Below are 27,478 nucleotides of genomic sequence, written 5' to 3' on the forward strand. Positions count from 1 at the left end.
CATGAATTATCGGGGATGGTAACACAGACAGGCAGACGCTAATACTTATCACAGCTAGCAAGAAATACAGTGAAATCAATAGAATCCTTTGATAAGAAAGTCTCTGCCATTCCCAAAACATAGGCAGCCTCAGAGACACTGGCCTTGACCGGCCACAAAAGACAAACACCAACCAGCACATAGGCCAAGAAAGACAGCGACGAGATCTAATTACCATGCCACATTTTACACATTGGCTTACAGAAAGACACGCATATATACGGAACATACAGTACATACATACACAGCATATACACATATCTTGAATCTTCATGACATATTGTTTGCTGTATTTCTATATGGTAAGCTAAAAGGAGATGCAATATCCTGAGCCATGCAGCTGTTATCATACAGCTATAGGGCAACTCTGGGGACAGCCATGGCTCTATTATATTTTCCAAGCAATTATAGATTAGAGTTTATTAGCATGCTTTTTAAGTTACTAAATATGTTTTAAGCAAAATATTTTTGCTTAAAATATTTTCCATCAGTAGAGGCCAGACTAAGGCAGTGCTTTCTTCAGCTCCTGTCATGAAAATAAAGTATAAATTTGATCAGTGGTTACAAAAGAGGAATGAATTTGTGTTGAGATCACATACAGATACTGATTTGAGTGGCTCTAGCATTCATAGACATTCCTGTTGGAAACATATGGTCAATATAAAAGGTCTACAGACCCCTGTTAAATCTTTAATGTGATACAACAGCCAACAAAATAAGTGAAAAACAAACAGGAAAAAAAAAGAAAAACTACAAAAAAAAAAACAACAATAACCAGGTTTCATAAGTGTGGACACCCTTTAACTAATACTTTTTTCTAATCACCTTTTGGTTGTAAGCAGGCAGTCTTTTTACACAAGAATCTACCAACTTAGCACATCTTGATTTTATTCCACTCTTCATTGCAAAAATGCTCCAGCTCTATCAAATTGCAAGGGGATCTCCTGTGAACAGACCTCTTTAAGTCTTTCTACAGGTTTTCAATAGGATTTAGATCTGGGCTCTGACTGGGCCATTCTAAAACCTTGATCTTCTTCTGAAGCCATTCCTTTATTGACTTGGATTTGTGCTTTAGGTTGTTATCGTGCTGGAAAGTGAAATTTTTCTTCATCTTCAACTGTTTAACAGAGGCCTGCAGGTTTTTGCTAGATATTTCTGAGGCTCCTTTAATGTTACCTTGGGTCTCTTGGCAGCCTCCCTAATAAGTTTTCTTTGTGTCCTTTCATTGATTTTTGAGTCCTGCTCTGGTAATGTCACGTACATGCTTTGTAAACTCTTTGCGGACCATGGCTTCAGCAGTCAGATGACACCAATAAGATGTCAAGCAAATCCTACAGAAACTGCTGATCTTTACTTGGGGTTAATCAGAACCACTTCATTGATGACTTTACTGGCAGGGAAAGAGCCTAAGTTGGAGAGTTAAAGGTAGGGACAAGATGTATTTGGCCTTTCATTCACATAGTATGGGCTCTGCTCCCAAACGTCTCAACTGAGGATAGTATGTCTCCTATTTTGGAGATCCTACAGGGGAGGTGGGTAGGGAGCTCTGCTTGTCTGAAATCTGAAATCTCTGGTGTTTTGGAAACTATCCCTGTGGCTGAAGTTACTATGGTGGTTTCTTGTCATCTCAAGATTGGAGTACTGCAACTCACTCCTGGTAGGTCTGCCCCAGTGTACCATGAGACCCTTACAACTGATCCAAATGCATCTACAAGATGCACTCCCAAGTTCTCCCGCATAACCCCACTGCTGCATTCCTTCCACTGGCTTCCTGTATCAGCCCACATCAGATTTAAAACACTGATGTTCACCTAGAAAGCAACAAACAGACCAACCCCCTGACTACATGAAGGCACTTATCACACCTCGCTCTGCACCACAATCCCTTTGACCCTCTAGCACTGGCTCAACCATCCATCAAGGTACATGGAAGACATGCACCAAGACTCTTTTCTGTCCTGGCACTCAGGTTGTAGAGTGAACTTCCTCAGGCTGTCCAAACATCTGAGTCTAACCTCCACCTAACAGGGTTTTAGCCTGATGGTATCTCAGACCTTGATCTACTGAACAAGCATAAGGATATGTTTTATAGTATACTCAAACCAATAGTTTAAGCTAGGAGTCAGGAGGAACAATTGACCAGCTTTTTTCTCTTACACAGCTTTGTGAGGGATCATGGGAGTATGCTATCCCAGCCTACATGTGTTTTTGGATTTGCCTACATTTGTTGTGGGAGGTACTGCAAGAATACGGAGGGACACTACTTTGTGCAGTTCAGTCTCTGTATGAGCACAGTGAGAATTGTGTCTGCATTCTCAGCATTAAGGTGAGTGTCATACTCCATCAAGGTACTTCCAAGTTTGAAGAGGTGTAAAGTGTGGAAGGCTACATTCCTGTTATTTGCATATGATGTTTTTCTCTTGGCACCATCCAAAGAGGACCTGCAACATGCACCTGAGTTTCTTTTGAGTATTTCAAGTGGGTGGGAGTGATGGTGAAGCAGGATCTGAGTTTTCAGATATATACCTATCCTCACCTATGGTCAAAAGAAGAAGAAAATGGTCACAAATACAGGTGGCAGGAATTAGGTTCTTCTGCTGGGCTTACTCTCTGCAGCTGGGTTCAAGTTCAACTTCAAGTTCAAGTGGACTTTATTGTCATTCCAGCCATATACAAGTACATAGCGAAACGAAACAACGTTTCTCCAGGACCAAGGTGCTACATAAGACGACACAGAAAAACACAGAACTACAAGGGACTACATAATTTATACATAAAGTGCACAAGTGCAAACATGTGCAGACAGCACAAGACAGTAGAATGACTACAGCGCCGACCAGTACACAGTTCTATTTAAAAGTGAACCTAGTGACAATAGTGCATAGGGTGATGAACTCAGAAATCTGGGAGAGCCTCAGAGTAAAGAACCTGCTCCAACAAATCAAGAGGAGCTAACTGAGATCATTCAGGCACCTTGAAAAGGCACCTTAAAAAGGCACCCCTAGTTGACTCCCATTAGAGCTGTATCAGATATGTCTCACTCACAAAGGTCGCAGAGCAGACCCTGGACCCACTGGAGGGATTATATCTCTGTCTGTTCTGACCTTCTCAGCCTGTTGCCACCATGACCCCCAACAGGAGAAGCAGAAGGAAAATGAATGAAAAGCTTCAATGTTTCAATCATCATGATTATATTACTATTATTTACAGGGCTAATTTTGTAGATTTTTAATAAAACTTTTAAAGTATAAAATAGCATGTTGATGTTTCAAAACACCCAGGCCATATATAGAATGTAACCTGCAAAAAAGTCCATTTGGATTTCCTCATGCTCATCACTACCCTGAGTACATTTACTGTACATATGACCACCTATATCTGATTTAAAAAGTCAAGGAAAAAAAAATTATAAAAAAGCAGGTGAAGTCATAAGTGCTGGGGTTACTGTCATGATAGTACACACACCTCCTGTGAGTATTTAGTACGAACATTAGTTAGGAAGCATATTTATCTGAACTGTAGACACTGAACATGTTGGTAATGCACTAGCTAGCTACAGCTTTGCTATATTAGGTAAGCTACTCTATATGTGGCTTCAAGAGTGCAATTATCTACCTTGAATTACAGCTATCAACCACTGAATTTTGTCTAAAACATAGAATAGGATAATTGTTCAACTTGGTGTAAAGCCTGTGGAGATGGAAATATACGATTTCTGATGAGGGAAAGATTTCTCACGATCATACGATGTGTGAGCCCATCAGACAAAGGTCATTTTCACATTTCAGTCTTAGATATAGAGGTTGGAAAATGTTTACATGAAATGGTTACGTAATGGTACATAAAACGACACAAATGTTATACACACAGGAGAACAGAAAATACAAGTCTACAATGTACAATATGTTGCTCTTTAATTTGGGTTAGTTGGGTGATGGTCATTTCAGTGTTGACTGAAAATGTAAATTCTGGCCTGTGCATGAGTCACACACACACACACACACACACACACACAGTCTTAGCCATGTGCTTAAATGCAACACCAGAAGGTCTGTGACTGCTGCGTCTGTGACTGCTAAGAATCCAGATCAGCCTCTCACTCTCTCTGTAACCCCCCCTTCTCTCTCTCTCTCTCTCTCTCTCTCTCTCGCTCTCTCTCTCTCTCTCTGCGCCCTGTTATAATGTCTTAGCCAGCAGAAATAAACTCCAACAACTTATTCATAATACATCACAGCCAGGGTGAATCTAACAAATGTTATTTTCTCAATAGCCTTTTATAATAATCTGAGACCTTAAGTTTATTACCCTTAATGCACTTACTGTATAACTTATAACCCTTTAATACACTTTAAGCTTTCAACTTAATGATGAAATTGCAATTTAATGATTGAATACTTAATAAGCTTTGCTAGCAATTATTGGCTACTTTTCTTAGTGAAGTTAAGAGGGTTTTTTTTCTTTCTTTTGACGTAATTTAAATTGAGTAGACAGAAATGACTGCAGCATTAATTTTTCTTTTGGTCCCAAAGTATAGGTACATATTTCAGAACAATGAAGAAATCTATAAATGACAATAAAACAGTACTCAGATTATTATGGTTTATATGTTATGGGCTACATTTGATCCAATATAAAGTATATTCCTTTTGTTTCTTCACTATAAAAGAAATCTATCCTGAAAATAAAGGTAATATTATCCAGGAACACTCTTCACATTCAGGATCGATTTAGCCCCAGAGAGAAAACTGTTTAAAAATGCAATAAAACAAATCCTAATTGACAAATGATCTGCCTTAATGCATGTCCAAATAGCACACTAACACAAATTTGCAGTATAAAAAATGCTGTGTTTAATCATCTTTTATAGCTGAAGACTCTTCATTTCCAAACATGTGTAATTATCAGTTTATCAGATTTCTGAAGACAATGAACTATAATCATTTCCCATCAATTTAGATAGTCATTACATTTACATTTAAATCATGTAGCAGATGTCCTTATCCAGGGCGACTTACAGAAGTGCTTTGTAGCCTATCAAACACATCCACATGCTAGTTCACTAAGTCTGGAACTAAGAATATCAGCAATCTAAAACCTTGTTAGAGGGAGGTCAGTACAGCAAGTACATACAAGACAAATGTTTTTGTTGTTGTTGTTTGTTTTTCTGCTTTTTTTTTAAGTAGATTAACAAAATGCTCATTAAGTGTTATGCTGATACAGTAGTTGCATATTAGTGATAAAACAAAGGACCCCCATGAGAACATAAGTGTTAAAAAAAGTTATGATATAAAAATAAACCATGCTTAGTGCAATGCATCTTGGATGTAAAGTATGCAAGCTGGTACTACCATCATGTCGGTCATTTTCATGCTGCCATACACAACCCAGAGCTTTTTATTTTACTTTTACAATGGCACTTGCAAGTGGCAAGGAATTATCATATTGTGATCTCCAACTAAACTTAAAACATCATCAGGCAAAGTGGAAAGCATGCCAAATCTCTCCAGCTTGGGCTGTATAAGACACTTTACTCATAGGATAATTTATGACTACTAGATTAATCTGTGTGTATCTTGGTAGTTGTCTGATTAATGGTGTCTGCTCTCTTGGTCACTGGAATATGGCAGATCAGCCAACTGCTTATTATCATAATTACTAAGTGAAATATACTGAAAAAATATATATCTATCATTTATCTTACATAATGAAAAATACAGAACTGAACAGTTGGATCAGATCTCCGTGAGCTGCTTGCTTGGTTGTGTCTCATCAGAAAGTTGTTTGTTCAGAGCTGTACAGGATTATTTATCATGAATCAAATTTTCAAGTCAGCAAGATAGGCCCTTATCATTTTTTCAAGCCAGCAGTCTTGACCACAAAAGTACACCTAAACTTAATTAACAACATATATACAAAATGCATGACTGTCTGTATGGTATGTGCACTGTCTTGCAGTATTCTGGGAAGCATAAAAGATGTCAAAGAGAAATCAAACTAACCAAGAAGAAACTAAATTGAAATGTAGCCAAATTGAAATCTAAATGATTGTGGCAAGGAAGTAAACAGAAAAAGAAATAAACAGGCTTGATGATTTTCCATGCCATGAGGCCATGTTAGGAAAGTAGTGCAAGCTGCAGTGTGGAGCAGGGGTTTTTGGGTCCCTGTGGGGACGGTTGGGACTGAGGTCACAATCCAAAGAGCAGCAGGATTTAATTTCACAAGTCCATCAACCATCTCACACTGGCACAAACACACACATAGCAAGGTACTAACATTAGTAACATTTAAGTACAAACACTTTGATTATTACAGTCTGAGTGAATGGGTAAGTTATTACACACTGTAGGATATGTAGGACGTGTGCAGCTGACATACTGACATTTTTAGCATCGCTGAATGGTTATTTTGGACCTAGACATAATAGCACATACACAATAAAGCTTGACAAAGTTGAGCGTAATGGTCCTGAGACATCTCTAGAGCATCATATAAAAACTTGTTATGTATGTCAGAGTTCTGTGGTGTAATTGCCATAAATGAATGCCATAACTGACCTAGACAAGTAAAAGGTTTAATTTACATTTACATTTACATTTACACACTCTTCACATGATATAAAGGGGTGCGGTATATGGGTCATTTCCATGTAACCCTTCACAGTGTTTGTGGAATCAGAGCTGCTGCTTGCAGACACAAAGACAAGCTCAAGGGAAGTGGATTCACAAAGCCAAATCTGCTCTTGGGGGAACAAATTTAGCATGCTCAGCAAATAAAGAAAGGACAAACCATGGTGCAGGCAAAGAGTATGAGTGTTTAGGCTAATAATACCTTCTCTCTTGCCTTGAAATATTGCAGCATGTTCTTAGTCTGTGCCGAGGGAGAAGGATAACCTGCAGCAGTCCTTGAACTATAAAGCATGATGTCAAGATGTGTTTAGAGCTGTAATTTGCTCCATAAATACACTAGTGGTCATGGTCAAAACTTACATAATTACTATGAGACCATACGTATAGGGATGATTACATAAGTAAATGCAGCAGTATAGGGCTGAGATAAGATACTTATTTGAGACAAATGCAAACACGAAAACCACAGCTGCTCAAAAAACGAAAAGGTCTAACAGAGGAAGCTTCTCTCAAATTCAATGATGAATTATCTTTAAAATTGTGTAAGTTTTGCACAAGCTTCAAAATTCACATTTTCGGATAAGACATCATAATAAGACATCATGGAGCATTTAGGCTTGCATTTGTGTGCGTGCGTGTGTGTGCGTATGTGTGTGTGTATGTGTGTGTGTGAAGAGAGCAAATTGTAAATAATACTTCTCTAATATGGGAGATGAAGCCCTTTTGTTGCGCGTGGATTTATTGAAGTGTGAAAGCGGATCAAGGCAGGAGTCTGATGGCAGCGGCACCGCTTATTTGAATAATACAAGGGCTGTGGCTCTTGCATTCAATAGAGATTTGAGACAGCAGGTCTGCCACGCTGCCTTTGTCATGAAAATCTATCATGACACTGCAAATGTGGGGCCTGGGAGAAGCGATTTCTCACGACTGAAATAGCTCCTTAAAACCACAGCTAAAACAATGGCATGTCAGCAGCCAGGGCCTTTCCACATGTCATGGCTCCACTATAACAAACCTGCTAACAACTCACTCATCACTCAAAGTCCACCTTGTACTCATTTTACTCTTATTACTAAAAGACAAACATGGCAAGACAGCCAGCCACAGTAGGTTCCTTCTTTGTAGAGTACAGAAATGAGTAGTATTGTTATGAAACAGCAGACATTTCTTTGACGCTGTGATGACCTTCTTGTGTCTATGTAGATGCAAGATGAAAGGCCTGATGTTCTTTGTATTAATGTTCTGTATTATTTAATATCTGGAGAACAGTGCCCTCTTGTTGATAATCATAACACTGTTCAGAAAAACAGACATCCTTTTCTGCTGTTGTTAAATGAGTAGACCAACAGAACCCACAGTTGTTCAACCAAAATATTTAAATATTTAAGTTAAGTGAGTTAACATGGCCAAGCAAAGTGTGCACCTATTTTCCCAGCTGTCTGTGCTATAACACCTTTTTTCTACCGAGAGTAGAAAATACTGAGTGATGCAATGCTTGCTTGCTCTATTCAGCAGTAAGAAGGGGGAGGTGATGATGTCAAGGCTGTGCGCAGCGAGAGTATACAAAACCTCATATCGACAAGGTAGGGACAGACAAACAGCTGGGCTCCCTGACATGCTCCTTTTGTTCTGGCCATGGCAGCAGCTCCATGAAAAGCCTGTCAGGCCCATAAGACACCCTTCACACAGGCCAGCAAGAAGCACAAGGTCACAGAGGTACCAACCTGCTTCTATAGCTGTGACTTCACAGCTCCACTCCTTCCAACCACTGAAAAACAAAAGCTGAAAGCCTGACTGAATCCTCCCACAAGTCCTAAACAATAGCAGAGCACTAGAGAGGTGCAATAGTTTTTTGCTAATGCAGAGATGTCAAATTGGGGTCAATTGTGAGCTTTATATTGTTTGGCCTTATATGTTTAGTAGACAATTTGCCTCATAAAACAGATGTAAAAACTGCTTAAAAGATATTTGGAGTTATTTAAAGATGAAGCAAAAGAATACCTAGTCTGATTTGCTGAACACATAAAAGTATTTTACAATATGAGCAAACAATGCCAGATTTTGTGCCTACCACTTTTTGAAAATTTAACCTGTCGAAAAACTTGTATACAGGCAAAAACCTGACCAAATGTTTCTAAACGTGCCACTAAAACCAAACAGAGAAGTGTCTTTAATCCACAGAACTGATCCATGATGTTCAGCAGCTATGCAATGCATTGACAGTTAATAAGAACAGTTCTGTTGTTAGATGTTTAGACAGGACACAGAAAAATGATATCAAGCTAGCTATGTTACAACCCATACTTAACATTAAAATTATAAAGCATAAAATGTTTCGTGTAATATTTAGGCTTCGTGACTGACCATTTAGACTGTCCTTTCTTGTAACAATAATCTGACCAATTTTGTACACTGGGTAATGTTTGAGTATATCAGCAATCATAGCATAACTGGGTAACATATTGCTATACTAAAATACAGAGTGACCCCTTTAGGCTATTTTCTTTTTCTTTTTTATGTCTTTGTATTCATTTGGAGGTAGCAAATAAAGTTTGTGACCACTGATCAAAGAATCTAAGTTAAGCATTCACTAGTAGTGACTTTGTTACAATAACATAACAATATTTTTCCACTTAATATTTTTAGTTAAATAACACTACCAGGCAAAGTTGTCTGGTATACAAGGGACTCCAACTCCCAGGCAGCTCCACTACCTACAAACATGTCTGCCTCAAACACCATTTCCCGTCATACATTACAAACATGGCCGCCTTGGACACCAGCTCCTAGCACATACACTGTCACGTTCACTGTCACCTGATTTCTGATTACACACACCTGGACTCACCACTTACCACTATATAAGCACACACCAAACATATCCTCAGTGTGAAGTATTGGTCAATGGTCTTTGTTCCTGATGTGCCAAGCCTCGTTTACTGATATTCTGGTATTCAAACTCTGCCACTGGATCCTGGATTCTGGTTTGCCTTGTTAATTCTGATTGCTGATTGCCTGACCGTGTGTATTTAGATACTGTTTTTTATCTCATGATGTTGGATTGGAACATGCTTTGCACTTGCATCTGTCTCCGCTACATGACGAAAGTATGTAAAGCCTCAGTTATGTGATGTGTGGTATTTTTTTAGACTATGAAACTTTCAGGTGCACATTAAAACAATGTGTACTACCTAGTTAAATTGATATAAATTCACATCTGTTACTGATGTGCATGAAGTTCACTATTCAAATGTATTATGTTCTTTCCTGAATATGATGATGAATATGTGATTACTCTGTGCATGAGTAAGCCTGCAGCAAGGGTATACAAAACATCTTCAATACCCTAAACTCCTGACTTATTATTCAGTTATGCACCTTAAAACATATTACTCAGTAACTGCCATGAATTATTCAGTAACCACAGTGAAACAGTATGTGGTTATGAGAGTTAGATATGTTATGTCTGGACCCACCTACAGAGTTTTGGGAGTTTGAGGCATTAAGGACACAGCGAAGGATACAACAGTTACTTAAAGCTAACAGTTGTAATCTGGAGGAAGAGCGTAATGTTTTGGGTCTTAGATATGGGTTTAGAAAGTATTTACACAGTATGATTGTAACATACTATATATGTCAGTCCATTTATAGCTGAATCTTTGTTGTGAACTGATTTCGCAGTGTTAAGCCTATGCATATGCTTGTATTAAATCGTGTAATTACTAACTATGGAGGTAGAGAGAGTTTTGGAGAGTAAAAAAGAGACTCTTGAAAGAGATTCATTAAGAGACTGGGCACAGTCAGCTCTGATACTGCCCCACAAGCTCCACCACTCTACTGCGTGCTGCTCCAATTTCAGCCTTTAGCACAAGTCCGAGCTGGCCTTTCTGACAAACACACACATACACACACATACACACACACAGAGAGAGAGAGAGAGAGAGAGAGAGACAACCACAGCCTGCCAAGCCGGCCTTACTATCTCTTACACACACACACACACACACACACACACACACTGTACAATGCCTGCTGATCTGGCCTTTCTCTACATCACACACCCCTACACACAACTGATGGTAATTATACAGCCACATGGTCATCATGTCTGCATGAGCAAGAGCCTGGGTCAGTCTCTCAAACTGTTTCACTCAACAGATCACTCAAAATAGCATTCAAGGAACTTTCCATTTCACCTGTCTTTCTTTAATCCACTAATTCAGACACCCACTTAGCCATTTATTAACTCAGTTCACCTCTTGCCTGGATACATGAAGCCACAACACATTTAACATATGTGCCATAATGGAAATATTTATCATTGGGGCTAAATACACACAAAGTATATAAATTCCATATTCAGTCTATTTGTGGATGAAGGATCAAATGATAAATTTAAAACAAAAAAAAAAAATGATACAATGATACATGAGTATTGCAAGTGCAATCTTTGTTACATAAACGTTATGAAAAACTGCAAGAAGTGAAGAGTCCAGTATAGTGTATTAGCCATTTTACAACTACTTTATATAAACAGTAGTTACTTATGTAACTGTAATTCTATTAACCCAGGATATAAGCCAGGAGTGGTGTGAACCACCTGAATAACTTCTTGTACTAAGATACCAAGATTTTCCAACAAGGTTATGTAGAGATATTTGATGAGGTATTCACCCAAAATAAGTCTATCAGACAGCGATCATTCCCTAGAACCTTCTCATTCCAAAAGACAAGACATCCTGGCAGTTATATGGGGGTTACAGAACCACAGTTACATATGTAACTAGTATTATATTTCACCTCTTCTAACTGTAACACCTGGATAACATCTGCCGTGAATGTCATGTGGAAAAGGAATTAACTCATGGCAGCCTTAAAAAGATTGCTCAGAGATGACCACCACACTCACACCAGTGGGAGAGGCAAAGTTAACCTTGTAAAAGCTAGAGAAAAGTGCATGGTGACACCCAGGTAGCAGCAGCACAGACTTCCTTAAGTGGGACACCTCTAAATAAAGCCCATGATGAGGAGACACTCCTTGCAGAGTGGCATGTCACACTTGGCTGTCTATATGCCAAGGTGATGACATCCACCACCCAGAGGTGCCTTTACATAGAAAGCTCATAAGGAGGATCTATAAAGGACTTCGGCACCAAGTGGAGGTCCCTCGCAGGGCTCCTAGGGTACCATGGCTTAAGGAGGTACCTTGTTCCTTTCAAGCCCTAGAAAGACGTTGTCTACAGTGCTGTGGTATGCTGAGATGACTGCATGGTACATTGCCAATGTTTAGCAATCTTTATAGGTTAAAATGCTAGGACTCTGACAGTGCACAGGGACCACTGGACAATAAGTTGAACACCTTTCACAGAACAGTTTCTACTTAAGGGTATACATGGTATGTGGTAGGGGCTCTTGAATTCAGAAGTGTTTCCTAAACTTTTAGATTATAGTCATCACTGGGTGATTTAGTCCAAGGGGCCAGACCCACAGACACAGAATGAGGGTGCCAAATCTCACCATCCATCTGGGACAGCAGATCTGATTGTGGGGCCACAGATAGCACTCAGGACTAGTTGCTGAATCCTGCATAGAGTGGAATCAGTGGAAGAGGAGGAAATGTGTATAAGTGTTGAGGTCAGTGGGGGGCTCTGTTTGGGGCCCTCTCTGCAGAGTAGATGAGAGACTATCAAAAACTTATCAAAAGTCTGAGAGTGTGCACCCTATAGGCAGGCACCCTATAGACATTAGAAGACAGGTCCAGGGTGTGCTGCCCTAAAAGCACCATTTGGCCATGCTGCCTTCATCATTCTGAAACCTGCACCCTCTCCTGTATAAACCTGACTAGGCTTTGACAGCAGGCCCCTGTTCTGGCCCAGGTTCCCCACCAGCAGAAGTGAGGTATTGGCCCTTACGGAGTGATCAACATCTATAGATTGGTGGAACTGCTCCAATACTAGTCAGTGTGGCATTGCAAACCCTGCCATCACAAGTGCCATAGGGAAGAGTGTATCTGATGTTGTGCCACAGCCATCTTCAGAATGGCTTTCACAGTTTGCTTTAGCTGCATGTGAATTTGCATGGACAGAACTAACCCCTGCCCAGATGCTGCCAAGACTGGAGGAGTTGAACATGGCAACATAACTGGTAAGTCATTATCAGGGAAGAACCTCCCAGATGCAGTTATAGACATATTCCTGTGCTCATCTGATAAGGGGTCAGAAGGATGACTGGCCATGGAGATATAAGAACAGCTCTGTTGAAAAACGCTTGCCTTCGTATTACATGGTCTCAGCACCAGGATCATTAATTTCAGCTGGGCCATGTCTGCTGCTGTTTCTGGCTGCTTAATTATTTCATTTTATTTATTTTCATTTTATTTATTTTTATCATTTTCTTTTGCAATACTATTGGTATAGTGCATTGTTACACAATACTTGGTATCAATATTATCAATAACAACCCTTCTACCTTATCTATACAGCTTTCATTTTTTTTGTGTAGTTTAATCAAATTGCCTTTGTTTGGGAATCAGAGACCACAGAATTCTCAGAGCATTATCAGAGACTGATCAGACAATTAAAACCTATGAATAGGGAACTCATGACACACCAATAGCACAGGTGAGATTTGTTGAATTTAATGAAAATTGTGATGATGACTAAAAGGTGTTTTATTGCATAGCCATAATAACAATGCTAAACTAATACCGCCTTTTCTTGTTTTTTTCTTTTCTTTCTGGCACTCATGCACACACATGCAAGCCTAGGTCGGCATTTTCACCACCCTCCAGCTAAGTGACAAAGATTTACAAAGACTACAGGCAAACTTCTAGACTATCAGGAAGAATAAAAGATTGGTAATCTTTATTTTTTCACTTTCACAGAGGCAGTGTAAATATAGAGATAGGGTGTAGGTCTTGTTCATCAGCACACTGTATGTGAAAGCATGAGAGCTCTCGTCAGCTTGCATAACATGGCAAACAAAATTTAATACAATGAAAAATGGTTGCCATGGCATTAAAAAAAGTGTAAATAGTGGAGAGATAAGCTGACATACTGACCGTGTTTACTTTTCACTGAGAGCCTCCATGGCTGCTTGTGGAGAATGTGTGTGTGTGTGTGTGTGTTGCAGAGGGGAGAGGAGGTATCTTAATTCAGCATAGCACGATAATTAACAATTTTGCCACTCTGCCTCTTTAGCTTTTCTGGTGCACAATTTCTTTCATAATACTCTCTAAGGCTGCACATTTTAATTGTACTATAATCACAATTTTTGACCTTCTCAAACTCACCCAGCGATTGTAGGGGAGTGAACTGTCCCCTTCACTTACAAATCCTAAGCAAATAATGGTTTCACTTTTAAATACGCTTTTGATAGCTGTTGGCTGTAAAATCTGGCAAAAATCTAATTTTGAACAATCGTATTTTGAAAGTTTTACAATTTAAATATATATGCAACTAGCTTTCATCTTGACTTTTTTATTCTTGTGCATTGTAACACGTGTGAAATTGACCGTCAGCCACCTCTACTGTGGCAGAACGTGCAGCTTCTGGAAAGTAAGTACATGTGAGAATATAACACACTGTCAGTCAGAAGTTACTGCAAAATACTGGCATGGTTTGGTTTAAAAAGGAAATACTAATGATACAACCTATGGTCTTTCTTAGCATAGCTAGCCACTGACTTCATACAGTCAGTGCTTATGATTAATAGCCATTATTTATTATTTTTCATTTAATATTTATTCATGAGAGTGACTGAAACTGTTATAATGCTAGTGGAACTGTGTACTGTATATATGAGTAAACAAATGCTGTGCCCAGTTTTTTTAAATTAATGCACCTTGAGGTTTTACACACAAGACATTGTCACTTTGTCTACATCACGAAAGTGTGGACTTGGAGAAGGGCCATAGGATATAGGTCACCATTTGTGACAGGACCAAAGTCAGTTATCATCTTGTGCTAGCCTATAATGCCCATAACCATAGTGAAAAATCAGAGAATTACTTAGGTGTCTTCTTTGCTGTCCGTGATCTGTTCAAAATGGAATAAATTGTTTGTAGCCTATCTGGCTTCCATATGGAGCAGTTATTCTCTTTATACTCTTTACAGTGTCTTCTGGAAAAGTGTGTTTTGATCTGGTGTGATATGAATCCAAACACCTAACATTCCTCTCTCCCATGCTGTAAGGCTGACAAGCCATTACAGCCAATGTCCCAGTCCTAGTCACAAATCCTAGTCACAAAGAAAGTTCCTCACTTTCACCAGGAAGTTGTACAAATCATAGTATGAGATGAGGGGAAAAAAGAATCATCAGTCAAAAGGATGCCAAAAGTTTGGCATATCATGTTAATAACTGCTTAAGATGTATGTACTGTAAAACTGTTAGATGCTGTGGGTTCAGTATGACTCCAATGAATCTGAGGAGCTTTTCACCTTTTTCACCAACTTCAAAGAATACTCTTTTTTTCCCTTTACAATTCTGACACCTGCATTTCTCAATTGTTGGCTAAATATCTAATACTGTATTAAATGACTACAAGAATCTAAAACAGTGGTGGGGATGCAAAAACACATCAATTTTATCACTAAAGCTGGTGGTCTGTTTTATATAATGAGTTACAGTATAACAGTTACCAACAGTGCCAAACTGCCAAGTTATAATTGTGAATAGTCTATTGGAGTCATAGGTTATATGACATAGTCCAGGAGTTCTCAAACTTTTTGCACCCAGGGATCCTTTTAACTGTAAGAAAATCTTCAGATCCCCTCATTGAATACTTATTTTACAAACATAATCCAACTATTCTAATCTTAGGCACATCATTTAAATGTGTACAGTGATGCACTATATTGCCAAAAGTTTGTGGACACCTGACCACCGCACTCATATGTGCTTGTTGAACATCCCATTCCAGACTTAGTCCCCTCTTTGCTGTTATAATAACCTCCATTTTTCTTGGAACGCTTTCCACTAGATTGTGGAGTGATTTTGGCCTTTCAGTTCATCGCAAAGGTGTTTAGTGGGATTGAGGTCAGGGCTCTGTGCAGGCCACTCGAGTTCTTCCGCACCAACCTTGGCAAACCATGTCTTTATGGATCTTGCCTGGTGCAGAGGAGCACCGTCATGCTGGAACAGGTTTGGGCCCTTTAGTTCCAATGAAGGGAAATTGTAATGGTACAGCATCCAAACACATTCTAAACTGTGATTCAAACTTTGTGGCAACAGTTTGGGGAAGGCCCACATATGGCTGTGATGGTGAGCTGTCCACATACTTTTGGCCATATAGTGTATTTTGGCCATGTAGCCATAGAGATTTTATAATTTCTGGACTTTCCACCCACAAAAGACAATTTTATTAAAAGTTTTATTTTATTAAAGTTGATCTCAATTCAAGCTGATTTCCACCACTGTAAAACAAAATGCTATTGCTATGTTTCACTGGCCCTTAGGAGGCCCCAGACCCCAGTTTGAGAACCATGGGTATAGCCTAGATAAGCACTATACTGGATATGTACCTATATATACACAGCTGATGTAGAACAGCTGAAATGTCCATTCCTTGTTTAATTGGAAGGTTTGTGAAGTATGCTGGAACTGCCACTACACATACACAATGTTTAGTTAACAACTTTAATCATATGATGGGTTAGGTGCTATAAGCAGTGTGTCCACCCTCAAAGTTGAAATGAAACCTAAGCCACTGGGCAAACTTAAGTAATCCTGGGAAACTGGCTGATTTAAAATAAATAAAGTACTGCTTGTTTTATTAAAGTCAGACTGATCATTTTAGCCTTAACATTTTAGACATTAAATCATTATTTTTCGAATCCAACTATGAAATGTGTAGTCTAGGAGTACAGGTGCTAAGAGTGAGTTCAGGACTAGGGAAGCTTTTTACCTGAGTTGCGCTGTTTTTGGTCCAGGGTAACAAACACTCAGAGGGAAACAGGTCTGGGAAAGGGTTTTGGACCATATTCATCTGCATCTCCTCTCCCTGTCGACATTTCCTAGAAAGAGAGACAGACCAAGTGAAACTCATTTTCCAAGCATTATTACATGGTAGGCCATCATAGCATATGAAGTATTAAAAAGAAATCATCTTGGGTCAGTTTTGTTTTTTTAATGCAGTCACAGAGCTGCTATTAGGAGAGGCTATGCTGCAGGGCAGGAGGCAGAGGTGAGGTCATTTTGATGGTGGGCCAGCCGAGTGAAACCCCGTCTCCCTGGAGACACACTCTCTTAAGCCAGGGATGACATCACCGTGTCTACCTGAGACATCTAATTTCTCATGCAGCCTGGAGAGCAGCAGGCTGGAGTGGTGAGCTCATCCTTAATAACGGGCCGCATGTTGTCGATAAACCTCAAGCAAATTTTTAATGGCATTGATGAATGAAATGAACACAGTGGTCCAAATCAAACAAATCAAACAGTAAAAGTGTATATGCAGGCTAAAATACAGAAATTTCATAACACAACGCAAATATCCCAGGGAGCAAAGGAGAAAGAAATAGAGAGAGAATGAAGAAAGAGAACGAGGGCAACAGAAGTGCACTAAAGGGGGAGAACTCAGCCCTGGTCTGCAATAGTGTGCTACTGAACACACAGCCATTTCTTAAGCAGCTTCCAGCTCTTGTCTAACACCTTTAAGAAAGTTTTACATATGTCAACATGTTAGAGTAGCAAGGTATTAACATATACTGTAAAACTGTGTGTTTGTGTATAATCCTGGCATGTGTCTTGCTGGGGTGTGTCTGTGATACGAAGAAGCATGTCAGCCATTTTGGTTGTTTTGATTGCTGTTTATGCCACAAACAAGCAGAGCATATCTGTATAACCATATAATCCTGTAATGTCCAGACAAAGCAAACAAAAAGTGACGTGTCTATGGGAAAATGGCCTCAGGCAAGGCAGCAAAATCAAAACTTAAACACACTTCTATGCAGAAGCCTTGCATTCCCAGTTCAGGCCATCTCTCAGCATATCATAAGCTCTCTGTTAACACCACACTTACTAAGTTACTGAGCACAGCCTGGAAAGTAGCAGGTGCTTGATTTGAGTCCAGTTCGCTGTCCGGTTTTGAAGTGCAGCCCGAACGTTGAGATGATGTTTACAGGGACAAAGTCTACTGCACTTTTCAGCCAAACTTGTGCGAGAGCACAAAGGCTGCTCTGTGTCTCATTGGGACATTCTTACCGATTACATATGTTAAAGATTAACTGCTGAAAAGTGAGTTACACAGACAGATAGACACACATCCTTACAAAAAAGGGAAACAGTGTGCAAATAAGGGTTGTTTATTTGCACACATACACTTACGTATACTCTCAGTCCCACTTATAGATCCACACTTGTCCCACACTCATTTCCACAAGGCAGGACTTGTTTAAACATCGTAATCAATAGTAAGTCAAACAGAGCCCATTACTGGAGAGACATGATTAGAGGTACGAGAGCAGAAGCCTGTAGGAGGGAGGGAGGAAAGCAGTCCTACCTATTCCCTCTGCAGAGAGCTGCTGCTGCAGTGGCAGTCCTGTTGTGCACGGCACCGGGCGGCTGGTAGGGCGAGTGCAGAGCGATTAGGGCATGGTCGCCGCCACTGAGCATGCTTACATTGCCCTTCCCGTCACGAAATATGGCCGCTTTGTCACCGAGGCTGCCTGGAGTGTCTAGCTCATCCAGAGAGTCACTCATAGCACTCATGGAGCCCAGCTTTATATCCACCGCATCATCTAAAGCACAGGACACACAGCGTCAGAATAGTAGAGGAACAGCACAAAGGGGTGTGTGGATGTGTGTGTCAAGCAGAGCACAGCACTCACTCCTCTTCTGTCAGCGTGCACACACCCGCACACACAAACACACACTCGCACACACATGCATACTGCTCCCTTGCCCAACGGGCTGTCCTAGCATGGAAAGCAGGTCCCTCCTACCAAAACATGATCTACCACAATAAAGTTATTTTTAACTCGATGACTCGCGAACGAACACTGCTCACACTCGCACACTGCCTCCCAGCTCAAAATCCCCTCCACTGCTTCATTCCTTCCACTTAGTCCTGCTTCAAAGAGCCTAACTACTCATCTAAAATTTTCTTCTCTCTCTCCTCTTCCTTCCAACTGTTAAACAATTTTAATTTTGCATTTTTGCTTTTTTGTTCATTTTTTGTACCTGGAAAGGAGACCTGCTCAGGCAGTTTGCTCTTACAAAAGGTTTCTCCGTTGTTGGTATGCAACTTAGTGCAATAATGAGCCCTGGAGGTCAGCCAGACAGTAAAACCTACTGTTCCTTTGTCACGGACTTCGCGCTTTGCCCCCCCACCCCCTTTCTATTCTCTATTCCTCTATTCCGCTATTACAGAGACAGCTTTGAATCAGCTGCATCAGAAGTCCTGAAGGCTGTGTGTGTGTGTGTGCGTGTGTGTTTGTTTGTGTGTGTGTGTGTGTGTGTGTGTGTGTGTGTGTGTGTGTGTGTCACAGACTTCTATGTAATGACAGCTAATATAATATGACAGCACAAGACTTTGGCAGTCAGAGAGAAAAAAACGATATGTTATCAGCTGAAAAGACAACAGCCTGGCACCAGTATAGTTTGACGCAGTTAGACACAGAGCCAGTTTTAACCCTTTAAAGTCTCAGCTCATTATTTAATTATTCATTTTAAAACATATTATTCAGTAACTACTATGAATTATTCATTAACTATGATGAATGTACTAGAAAATGTGTAGTTATGTAGATATTTAGTTACAAAATTAAGGAATGTGAGTCTGGACCTGTTGACTGTTCTGGGAATTTAAAAGTTAAAAAACTCTTCTTTTTAAACTAAATCTCCAGACAGCAGACAGGGGTCCACTAGGGGACAGCAGCTCAGATTATCCTAATCACAGAAGGCCTAAAAATGATATGCATGTGTATCCCACTATGGCATTTCTCACATTAATGTTAAGCATTAGACATCATTTTGAAATCTCAACTGTACCATTTAGCTCATTTTTGAGACCCAACATCAACATCAACAGCAATAATCAGCCAGTAGTGTAAAAGTGCAGAAAGGGAAAACACATAGTTAAACACACAGCAGCACATACTCAGGTTAAGTAACTCTTTGGCAGGGTTTGTGTTTGTGTGTGTGCATGCACACATGTGTGTGTATACCCCACCATGTCTAAGACAAGGACACTAAGGCCAAGTAGCCAAGTTGACTCCAAAAATAACACTCACCCAAGTCACATTCTTCTGTAATCAGTCAATGCAAATGCTTTCTAATTACATTAGCAGGAGAGCACAGCCAAAACAGGAGCCATCATCACACTGGCTACATGACAGCAGTAACACTAGCGCACACCGTCATACACAGAGCACATGCTGACTAAAGGACAGGACTGAGACCAGATGGGCCTAAGTGGAGTTTTGGGTGATAAACAGGTACATATACATAACTTAATGAAATTCAGTATTTTAATCAAATCTAGTACAAATTATTAAAATTGAATAGACTGAGCCATTGATCTGTTAAAATCATAGTGTCCATAAATAAAAATATATAATAAAATAAAATTCTACTTAAGAGAAGTCAGGTTTTCTTTTTTTTAATGAAGACAGATGCAGACAGTGCTGCACAGTCACTTGACTCTTAAAAGGTCTTACTGGAACATCTAGGTTGAAAACTAGCTTTTAAGTGCTCAGTTTTGATTCCAGACATTATAATTTTCAAGCTCTCTCTTCTCTGTTCATACTCACTTTTATTGTAGTGTAACTCATTTAAAGAGGCAGCATGCACAACAGAAAGAGAATGAAACAAAATCATTGACCTGGAGTAACACTCGTTTTATTTAGCAATAAAATGATCATACCATATAAAGTCAGCCTAAAATTGATAAAATTTGTTTTATGGTGACTGAAGAAACAGGGTTAGTATTGAAGATATGATAAGCAGGTGTTATTGTTAAAAAGTTTAAAAAAAAAGTTTATCTTGATCTAATATGCAGATGTAGGCCAGTTAACACTGATATACAAGAGGAAGAGTTGAAGTGCATGATGGGTTGGCAGTGTTTTCCTAGAATTTCTTGACAATGCCAAAAGTACATGCATGTGTCTGTGCCTTTTTCTGTTGTTTACTTTTGACTTTTTTTAATGTGGTATTCAACACAAGTATAAGTTATAGATCAGTATAATTTACCAAAACAAGAACAAAAACACAAATCCATTATTATTCTAAATAAAAGATCAAACAGACCTATTGTCACATATATACATTATATATTTACACCCAAGAAGAAATAAAAAAAAGCTCTCCAACAGAGTGTAAGCAGTTGATATAAGATTCTGTTTAACAAATGGAAGCACAAAACCACAATGATCTGTTAATTATGATTTCACTATGAATAAGTCATAGTAGTTACTGAGCATTATACTAAGATAAACAGTCCTAAGAAAATAGCATTTTCTCTTTCCATCCACACAAAAATGGTGTTTTCAAAATTAACTGTGTTTGTGTGGACTAGGCCTAAACCTGAAAGTATCTTCGAGAACAGTAGAAGAGACCAGTTGCAGAAGTCTGTTTCCACCAAATGAAAGCAAAATATCTTTCACTAGGTTTTAATAATAAAAATGGCTATCAAGATTATGCCTCAATATCTCAAAATGATAAAAAAAAATTCATTAAAATAACAATATTGCCATGGCAATAGGTTGGTTTCATATTAGATATTCATCACATTTTCACAATTTCAATGCCAGCAGCCTTTAGTTAGAGACAGTGAAAAGGTTTGCATTCACTCTTTCAGGTTTGCATGTGTATTGTGTTTTGTACAGGTTTTGGTGCCTCTCACAGCCGTTAATCATTAATTATGTGTGTCTGGCTACATTTAGTTTCGCTTTGTCACTTCTGGAAGTCGTCGAGATCTGAATTAGATACAGCTATGAAGAACAAATAGCACACTCAAACCACGCCCACGTTTTGTGCAAACATTTTATCCCCTACATGCAAATTATTTGGGATCTTATTAAATGAGGGCCATTTCAGAGGTCTATCTGAGATAGACCTTAATGGATTTCTTAATGGAGGCACTTGTTTGTATCTAGAAATGGTTGAACGTAGTACAGAAGGCTCACCACAGGTGAAATAAATCATCTACAGTTTTTTGCATTGAGCTAATTAGTTAGTTGCAGTAAACTACAGTTATCTTGAATCACATCACAGATTGTACTAATCACTGTTTTAATCTTGAAGCTCCATTCACTGTTATAAATGTGTGCTAATATAGATATTACATAAAGCTGTAATTATAAATGGTTGGTATGCTATAATGTATGAAAAAAACTGTTGAAAAATGTCTTCTTCATAGTAACATGTTTAGATGTTTGCCATTCTGTTGCTGAGGTCAGTAATCTCCTGACGGCAGTGAAGTTGTGCAAGTTTGTGATTTAGGGAGCACCACGTCACTGCCGAAATAATAGAAACCCTCTGTGTTCCCTTCATACTGTTCTCTTCCACTCCGTAAGTTCAAAAACCGAGACCAAGATCATTATGTGGCTTGGATATTTTGTGTGTATTAATCTTTATCCATCAACATGGATAACCTCTTTATTTTCTTAAGTGTCAATGTCATTTAATAGATTCTTTCTGGATGAAACACAATACAAATCCTCTTCATTACAGAATATCACTGTATACTTGGATACACTGATGATAATAATTGTTGTAGTCTACTTCTTTTCTATGAACTGAATGAACAATAATATTGCAGCTGATAAGAGGTCTTGTGTAATGTCCATTCTCATTTGTTGAAGTGATATCATTTAGCCAAATATTACCATCATTCATCTGTAAACAAAACGAACAAATGTCAAAAATTAACCAAGAATCACATAGCTAAGTAATATCCAAGGAAGAGTAAGTGTATTGACCACTGCTACAAGATGCCTTGGTAAAGTCACAAGTTTGAGTTATGTGCACAATAAACATCTTTAAATATCTTTAATTTATGATAATAGTTTTATTTTCTTCACTTTAATAATGTTATCAGGGCAGTTTCAGGGTTTTGACAAAAAAAAAAGCTTGTGGTATCTGTTTGAGAGTCCCTATAAAAGCTGTACTCTTTTGTCAAAACATCTGCACCAAATATAATATAATTCCGAAATTCAGCATTACGTGCCCAGAATAGGCTAGAGGAAGATTATCTATATGATCAGCTAGTAATATGATAAGCCAAAACAATATTCACATTTCTGTTTATCTGATACACAGTGGAGCCTGCACATAACGAAAAAACTTATGGCCTGCATTTCCTAATCATAAACTAATGATTAATCAAGAAACCTACTCTATACTTTATCCTGTGGGTTAGGTCTGCTCTGATTTCCCCTGAGTATCTCTGCGGGAGATTGGTGTTTTGTGATGAGGTCATTCATAAGCACGGCACAGAAACCTACGGTGCTGAAAGCCTGAACAGGGAAGATTAGACTTTTAAAGCTGGAGGCTGTACCAAGGATTTGAGCTAATAATTACAAACTTAAATTCCAGTAATCTTGCTGAGAGACGTATGGCTGAATATAATGCTAGCTCAAGCTGAAGGCCTTTTAGTAGGTAAGAGGAGAAAGAGAATAGGTTGCCAAATTCTTTGAAATTGAAATTGTTCTTCTACACACATCCCCATAAACATTTTTTTAGTAGAGTACATGATTGTATAATTGATTAGATTAGAGTACATGATTGTGTAATTCCATCCAAAAACATCCAACCCAACATTTCCACAAATTCTGCATAATATACTTTCATTTTAGGCCCAGTGATGTCCAGTACTGGTCCTGAAGGACCCCTTAGTTTTAATGTCACCTAAGACATTTTTATGATTACTTGGATCAGGTATATTACAGAAGATGAAGTGCAAAATAAGCAGAGTAAGCATAATGCAGGTCCAAGGCTACGAACCACTGGGTTAAACACAATCCTATATGGCTAAAGTAGACCATTGCTGACTGCATTCTTACAACCATGTGAGGATCAGTTCTGCTTGATGAAGCAAAACTGCCCAAAGGAAGCTTATAGAACATGCTTTCTTTATACACTAATCCTCCTTTTAAAATGATTAATCCACATGTGCTAGAATAGCTTCACTTCACAAAGAGCAAACAATGACTCCTAACTGTGAATGTCAACTGATAAATGCCCTCCTTTACATGTCAGTGTCCTTATTGTGTGACACTTATAAAAATGGAACTGCTATAAAAGAAACTAACAATCTGTCGAACCAGTTGTTGTTGTGCAGGGAACCGGTTGTAGAAGGACTTGCATGGCGTTTTACTTCAGTGCATGAAGCAGGTAATGCAAAAGAGTAGGTAATTATAGCCTGAAGCATGCTCCCAGCCACACACACACACACACACACACACATACACACACACAGCCCACTACTTGCAGCACTACAATCTCTACAATCACCCTGTTAACTGTAATGTGGCATTAACATGCAATCACTTGCAAGCAAACACACACACACACTTTGCTTGTCTAGCACCCAGACAAACAGAACAGTCAGCAAAGGTAGGGCTCAGCGAGAACACAACTTACCACAGAGATTCCCGCCTTCATATGCACAGCAAGGCGGGAAAACTTTGCTTGGATCTTTATCCAAACATACCTACCCCCTGTCTCCCTAAGCAGCGCAACGATGCATGTGGCTGTGCGTTAGCCAAGGTCAATCCAATGGCACTCGAGTTTAGGACAAATTTTTTATTTTATTTCACAGTGCACTTCATAAAAGCTAGTCTAATTAAACAGATGTAACTGATAGGTCATAAAGATAAGTAATGTACCCGCCTTCAAATACGTGCAAATTAACCAAATTTTGAACAGATCATCTCTTTAAACTCAACTCCATACACTCACAAATAATGGTCAATTATATTTTCCCTAGTGGTTGGTGGTTACAGAGTAAAGCTTTAAAGGTACATCAATCACAAAGACCAATTATGGACTTTTAAAATATTAAACATAAACATACACACTAAAGGTACAAAAAAAGGTGCACCCTTGATGGCACCACCCTCACAACAAGGAAGAATGCAGTTTGCTACTTTTATTTCCAGGATATTTTGGACATCTCCACTTCAGATAACTTTATCCTACAATTTCGACCATGTATAGAAATTTTGCACTGGGTCATGATTTTAATCCAGTCATTTACATAAGTCAGATGCCTCACAAATGCATGTCTTATATTAACTTTGGCTAAATGAAGCTCCAGATCAACCAGCCTGGCCAAGTGCATGTACATTTCTCCAAGAAACAGTTAGTTTTCTTCGAATAAACCCCAAACACATTGGAGAGGCGTGAAGAGCATGTGGTGATGTCATATTTTTTTTAATAAAGTGTCCTGATCTTTTTAAATGAAATCTAGGGCTGCTGATCTGGCACAAAGAAAGGGGAGCAATAATAAAAGCCTACCTGTTGTGTAATCATAGCTCGCTGTATGACCCGTTTCTTGCCTTAACTCACACATCAGGGGAAATACATTCAAAATATCAGATTAAAAAAAAACAGATAAATGGAAAGTCAGCACCGGCGTCCTGTCGTTTCCCTTTAACGCCGGGAATAAATGTGTCTCGCGCACTTTTTTGCTGACGCATGCATACTGCGCGCGGAGCGGTAATCTTTCGTTATGTACAGCAGCCGTGAAGCACATTACATAAGCGATTGGGTTACATTACCAAAACGCTGTGGGGGAGAAAAACGACCCAGAAACACCGAGTGTACATAATAAACACGCTATAACAAATGCACACGTGATGTGCAGGACAGCAGAGCATTAATGTGTGATGGAGTTACTGTACCTGCTGCTCGGTTTTGGCCGGTTTTCTTCTCCTCGTGCTCCCATCGCTACCCGGTAAACGGCCGCGCGCTTTTTTTATTCACGCGCTCCCGCTGGGTTAAAGGGCCGCCTTTTATTAGTCATGCACACGCGCTACGTCACGTCGCGGTGACGTCCAGCTGTAAATAAAGCGCTGTATATGAAAATGCTGATCTGTACTTATGTGTCTGGAAAAAAAACAGTTTAAAGACCAGTGTGAAGTCCTGCGAGGACACCACCAATACCACAAGTGCCTTACCTTACCTTCACGCACATTTCACTAGAACCGTGTAGCCTGATGTGCCTCAGATAAATGAAGTCTAATGTACTATGGCTGGATGTGGGCCTAAAGCTCTGCATTGACAAAAAAAAAAAAAAAAGCCACATTCTTGTAATCCTCTAATACAGAGGTTCTTGAACTTTTTGCAGCAAAGGGCTCCTTCAACCAAAAATAAATAAATAAATAAATAAATAAAAGACCTGCCACATTCTTGTAATATCTAATACAGAGGTTCTTGAACTTTTTGCAGCAAAGGGCTCCTTTAACCAAAAATAAGTAAGTAAGTAAGTAAATAAATAAATAAATAAAAGATCTGCCACATTCTTGTAATATCTAATAAAGAGGTTCTTGAACTTTTTGCAGCAAAGGGCTCCTTCAACCAAAAAATGTAAATAAATAAATAAATAAATAAAATATCTGCCACATTCTTGTATTCCACTAATACAGAGGTTCTTGAACTTTTTGCAGCAAAGGGCTCCTTCAACCAAAAAATTAAAATAAATAAATAAAATCTCATATCTGCCACATTCCTGTAATCCTCTAATAGAGAGCCTCTCAAACCTTTTGCAGCAAAGGGCTCCTTTAACAAGCAATAAAAAAATTAATTAAAAAAAAAAAATCCATACACCCCCTGAGGACAGATTTAGGCCTATTTTATGAACACTGTACCTAATCCAACTATTCAAAATTTAAGCTCATATTTAAATGTGTGCAATAATAAATCATAGAACTTTCCATCAAGAGAACAGCCTAGGCCCAACTTTAAGTTATTTATAGGCCTACATGTTTTTGAGTTATTGACATTTGGATTGAGACGATTCAATTCAAGTGACCAGTCGAACAGGCTAATAACAGTAAGAAATCAACAATAAATATACTATCGTTGATGATAGTGGTGTTTAAAAAAAAAAAAAACACTTATCCCTTGGCTGGGTTTGATAGACTCCTTCATGGACTCCACTTAATAACCAAATTACACTTACATTTATAGCATTTAAGATGCCCTTTTCCAGAGTGAGTTACAGAAGTGCTTAGCAGTCTCCATCAAAAACATTACTTCATTCTAGTACAAATCGATCATGGAATACTATTGAGCTAAAACCCTAGAACCTCTGGTCTAATAAACTCCCAGGTTTGAAGTTCTAGATGAATGAACACCAGCACTCCAGTACAGCATCGAATGAAGTGTTAGTCTATAATACTGAACATATCCAGCACTGTAGTGTTAACTCCTACAATGTTAAATCTTTTTCTTTTAATGCTTTAACCTTTATAACAAGGGTACTACATGAACAAGGGTATTCCAGTGTTGAATAAACACCAGCAGTGCTGCAGGAATTTTTACAGTGTTTAAGAAACACCTAATGCTGCTTTAACTCTTACAGCGTTGAGTAAACTTTTACACTGTTTTTCAGTTTTGAGTAAGCGTCTTAGATATTGCATTTAGTGTTGAGTACACGTCTACAGCGATTAATTTTTAAACAATCAAATGGTCATCTTCAGTTTTATATTAGTATTTTGTATTAATAGTGTTCATTTGTTATATATGGTTTAAAAATAAGCATAATATTATAGATTGTGCTTTATATATAACACCTTATTATTGATGTCTGTTCACAAACCCAGCCACAAATAGGACATAATTTGTAACTAGTTAAAAGGCATGCTGTGCTC

At 38.8% G+C, this 27,478-nt stretch overlaps 1 protein-coding gene across 5 annotated transcripts in view; it reads right to left on the bottom strand.

Moving 5' to 3' along the window:
- The window catches only part of grb14 (growth factor receptor-bound protein 14), a 51,659-nt gene extending 26,042 nt beyond the window's left edge, over positions 1 to 25,617 (bottom strand). For 2 of the 5 annotated variants that reach the window (XM_026912818.3, XM_026912817.3), the window contains exons 1-3: positions 25,122 to 25,427; positions 18,163 to 18,400; positions 16,570 to 16,678 (exon numbers count right to left, since the gene is read on the bottom strand). In XM_026912818.3, coding sequence (XP_026768619.1) covers positions 16,570 to 16,678; positions 18,163 to 18,400; positions 25,122 to 25,176 — 402 coding nt within the window. In that variant the 5' untranslated portion in view covers positions 25,177 to 25,427. Of the gene's footprint in view, positions 1 to 16,569; positions 16,679 to 17,682; positions 18,113 to 18,162; positions 18,401 to 25,121; positions 25,428 to 25,507 lie in introns of those variants that run through there. The other 3 variants (XM_053234458.1, XM_053234459.1, XM_034304410.2) reach the window with 3 other exon arrangements.
- Positions 25,618 to 27,478: the final 1,861 nt, after the last annotated feature.

Source organism: Pangasianodon hypophthalmus, chromosome 5, assembly GCF_027358585.1.
Source record: "Pangasianodon hypophthalmus isolate fPanHyp1 chromosome 5, fPanHyp1.pri, whole genome shotgun sequence".
Classification (NCBI taxonomy): Eukaryota; Metazoa; Chordata; class Actinopteri; order Siluriformes; family Pangasiidae; genus Pangasianodon; species Pangasianodon hypophthalmus.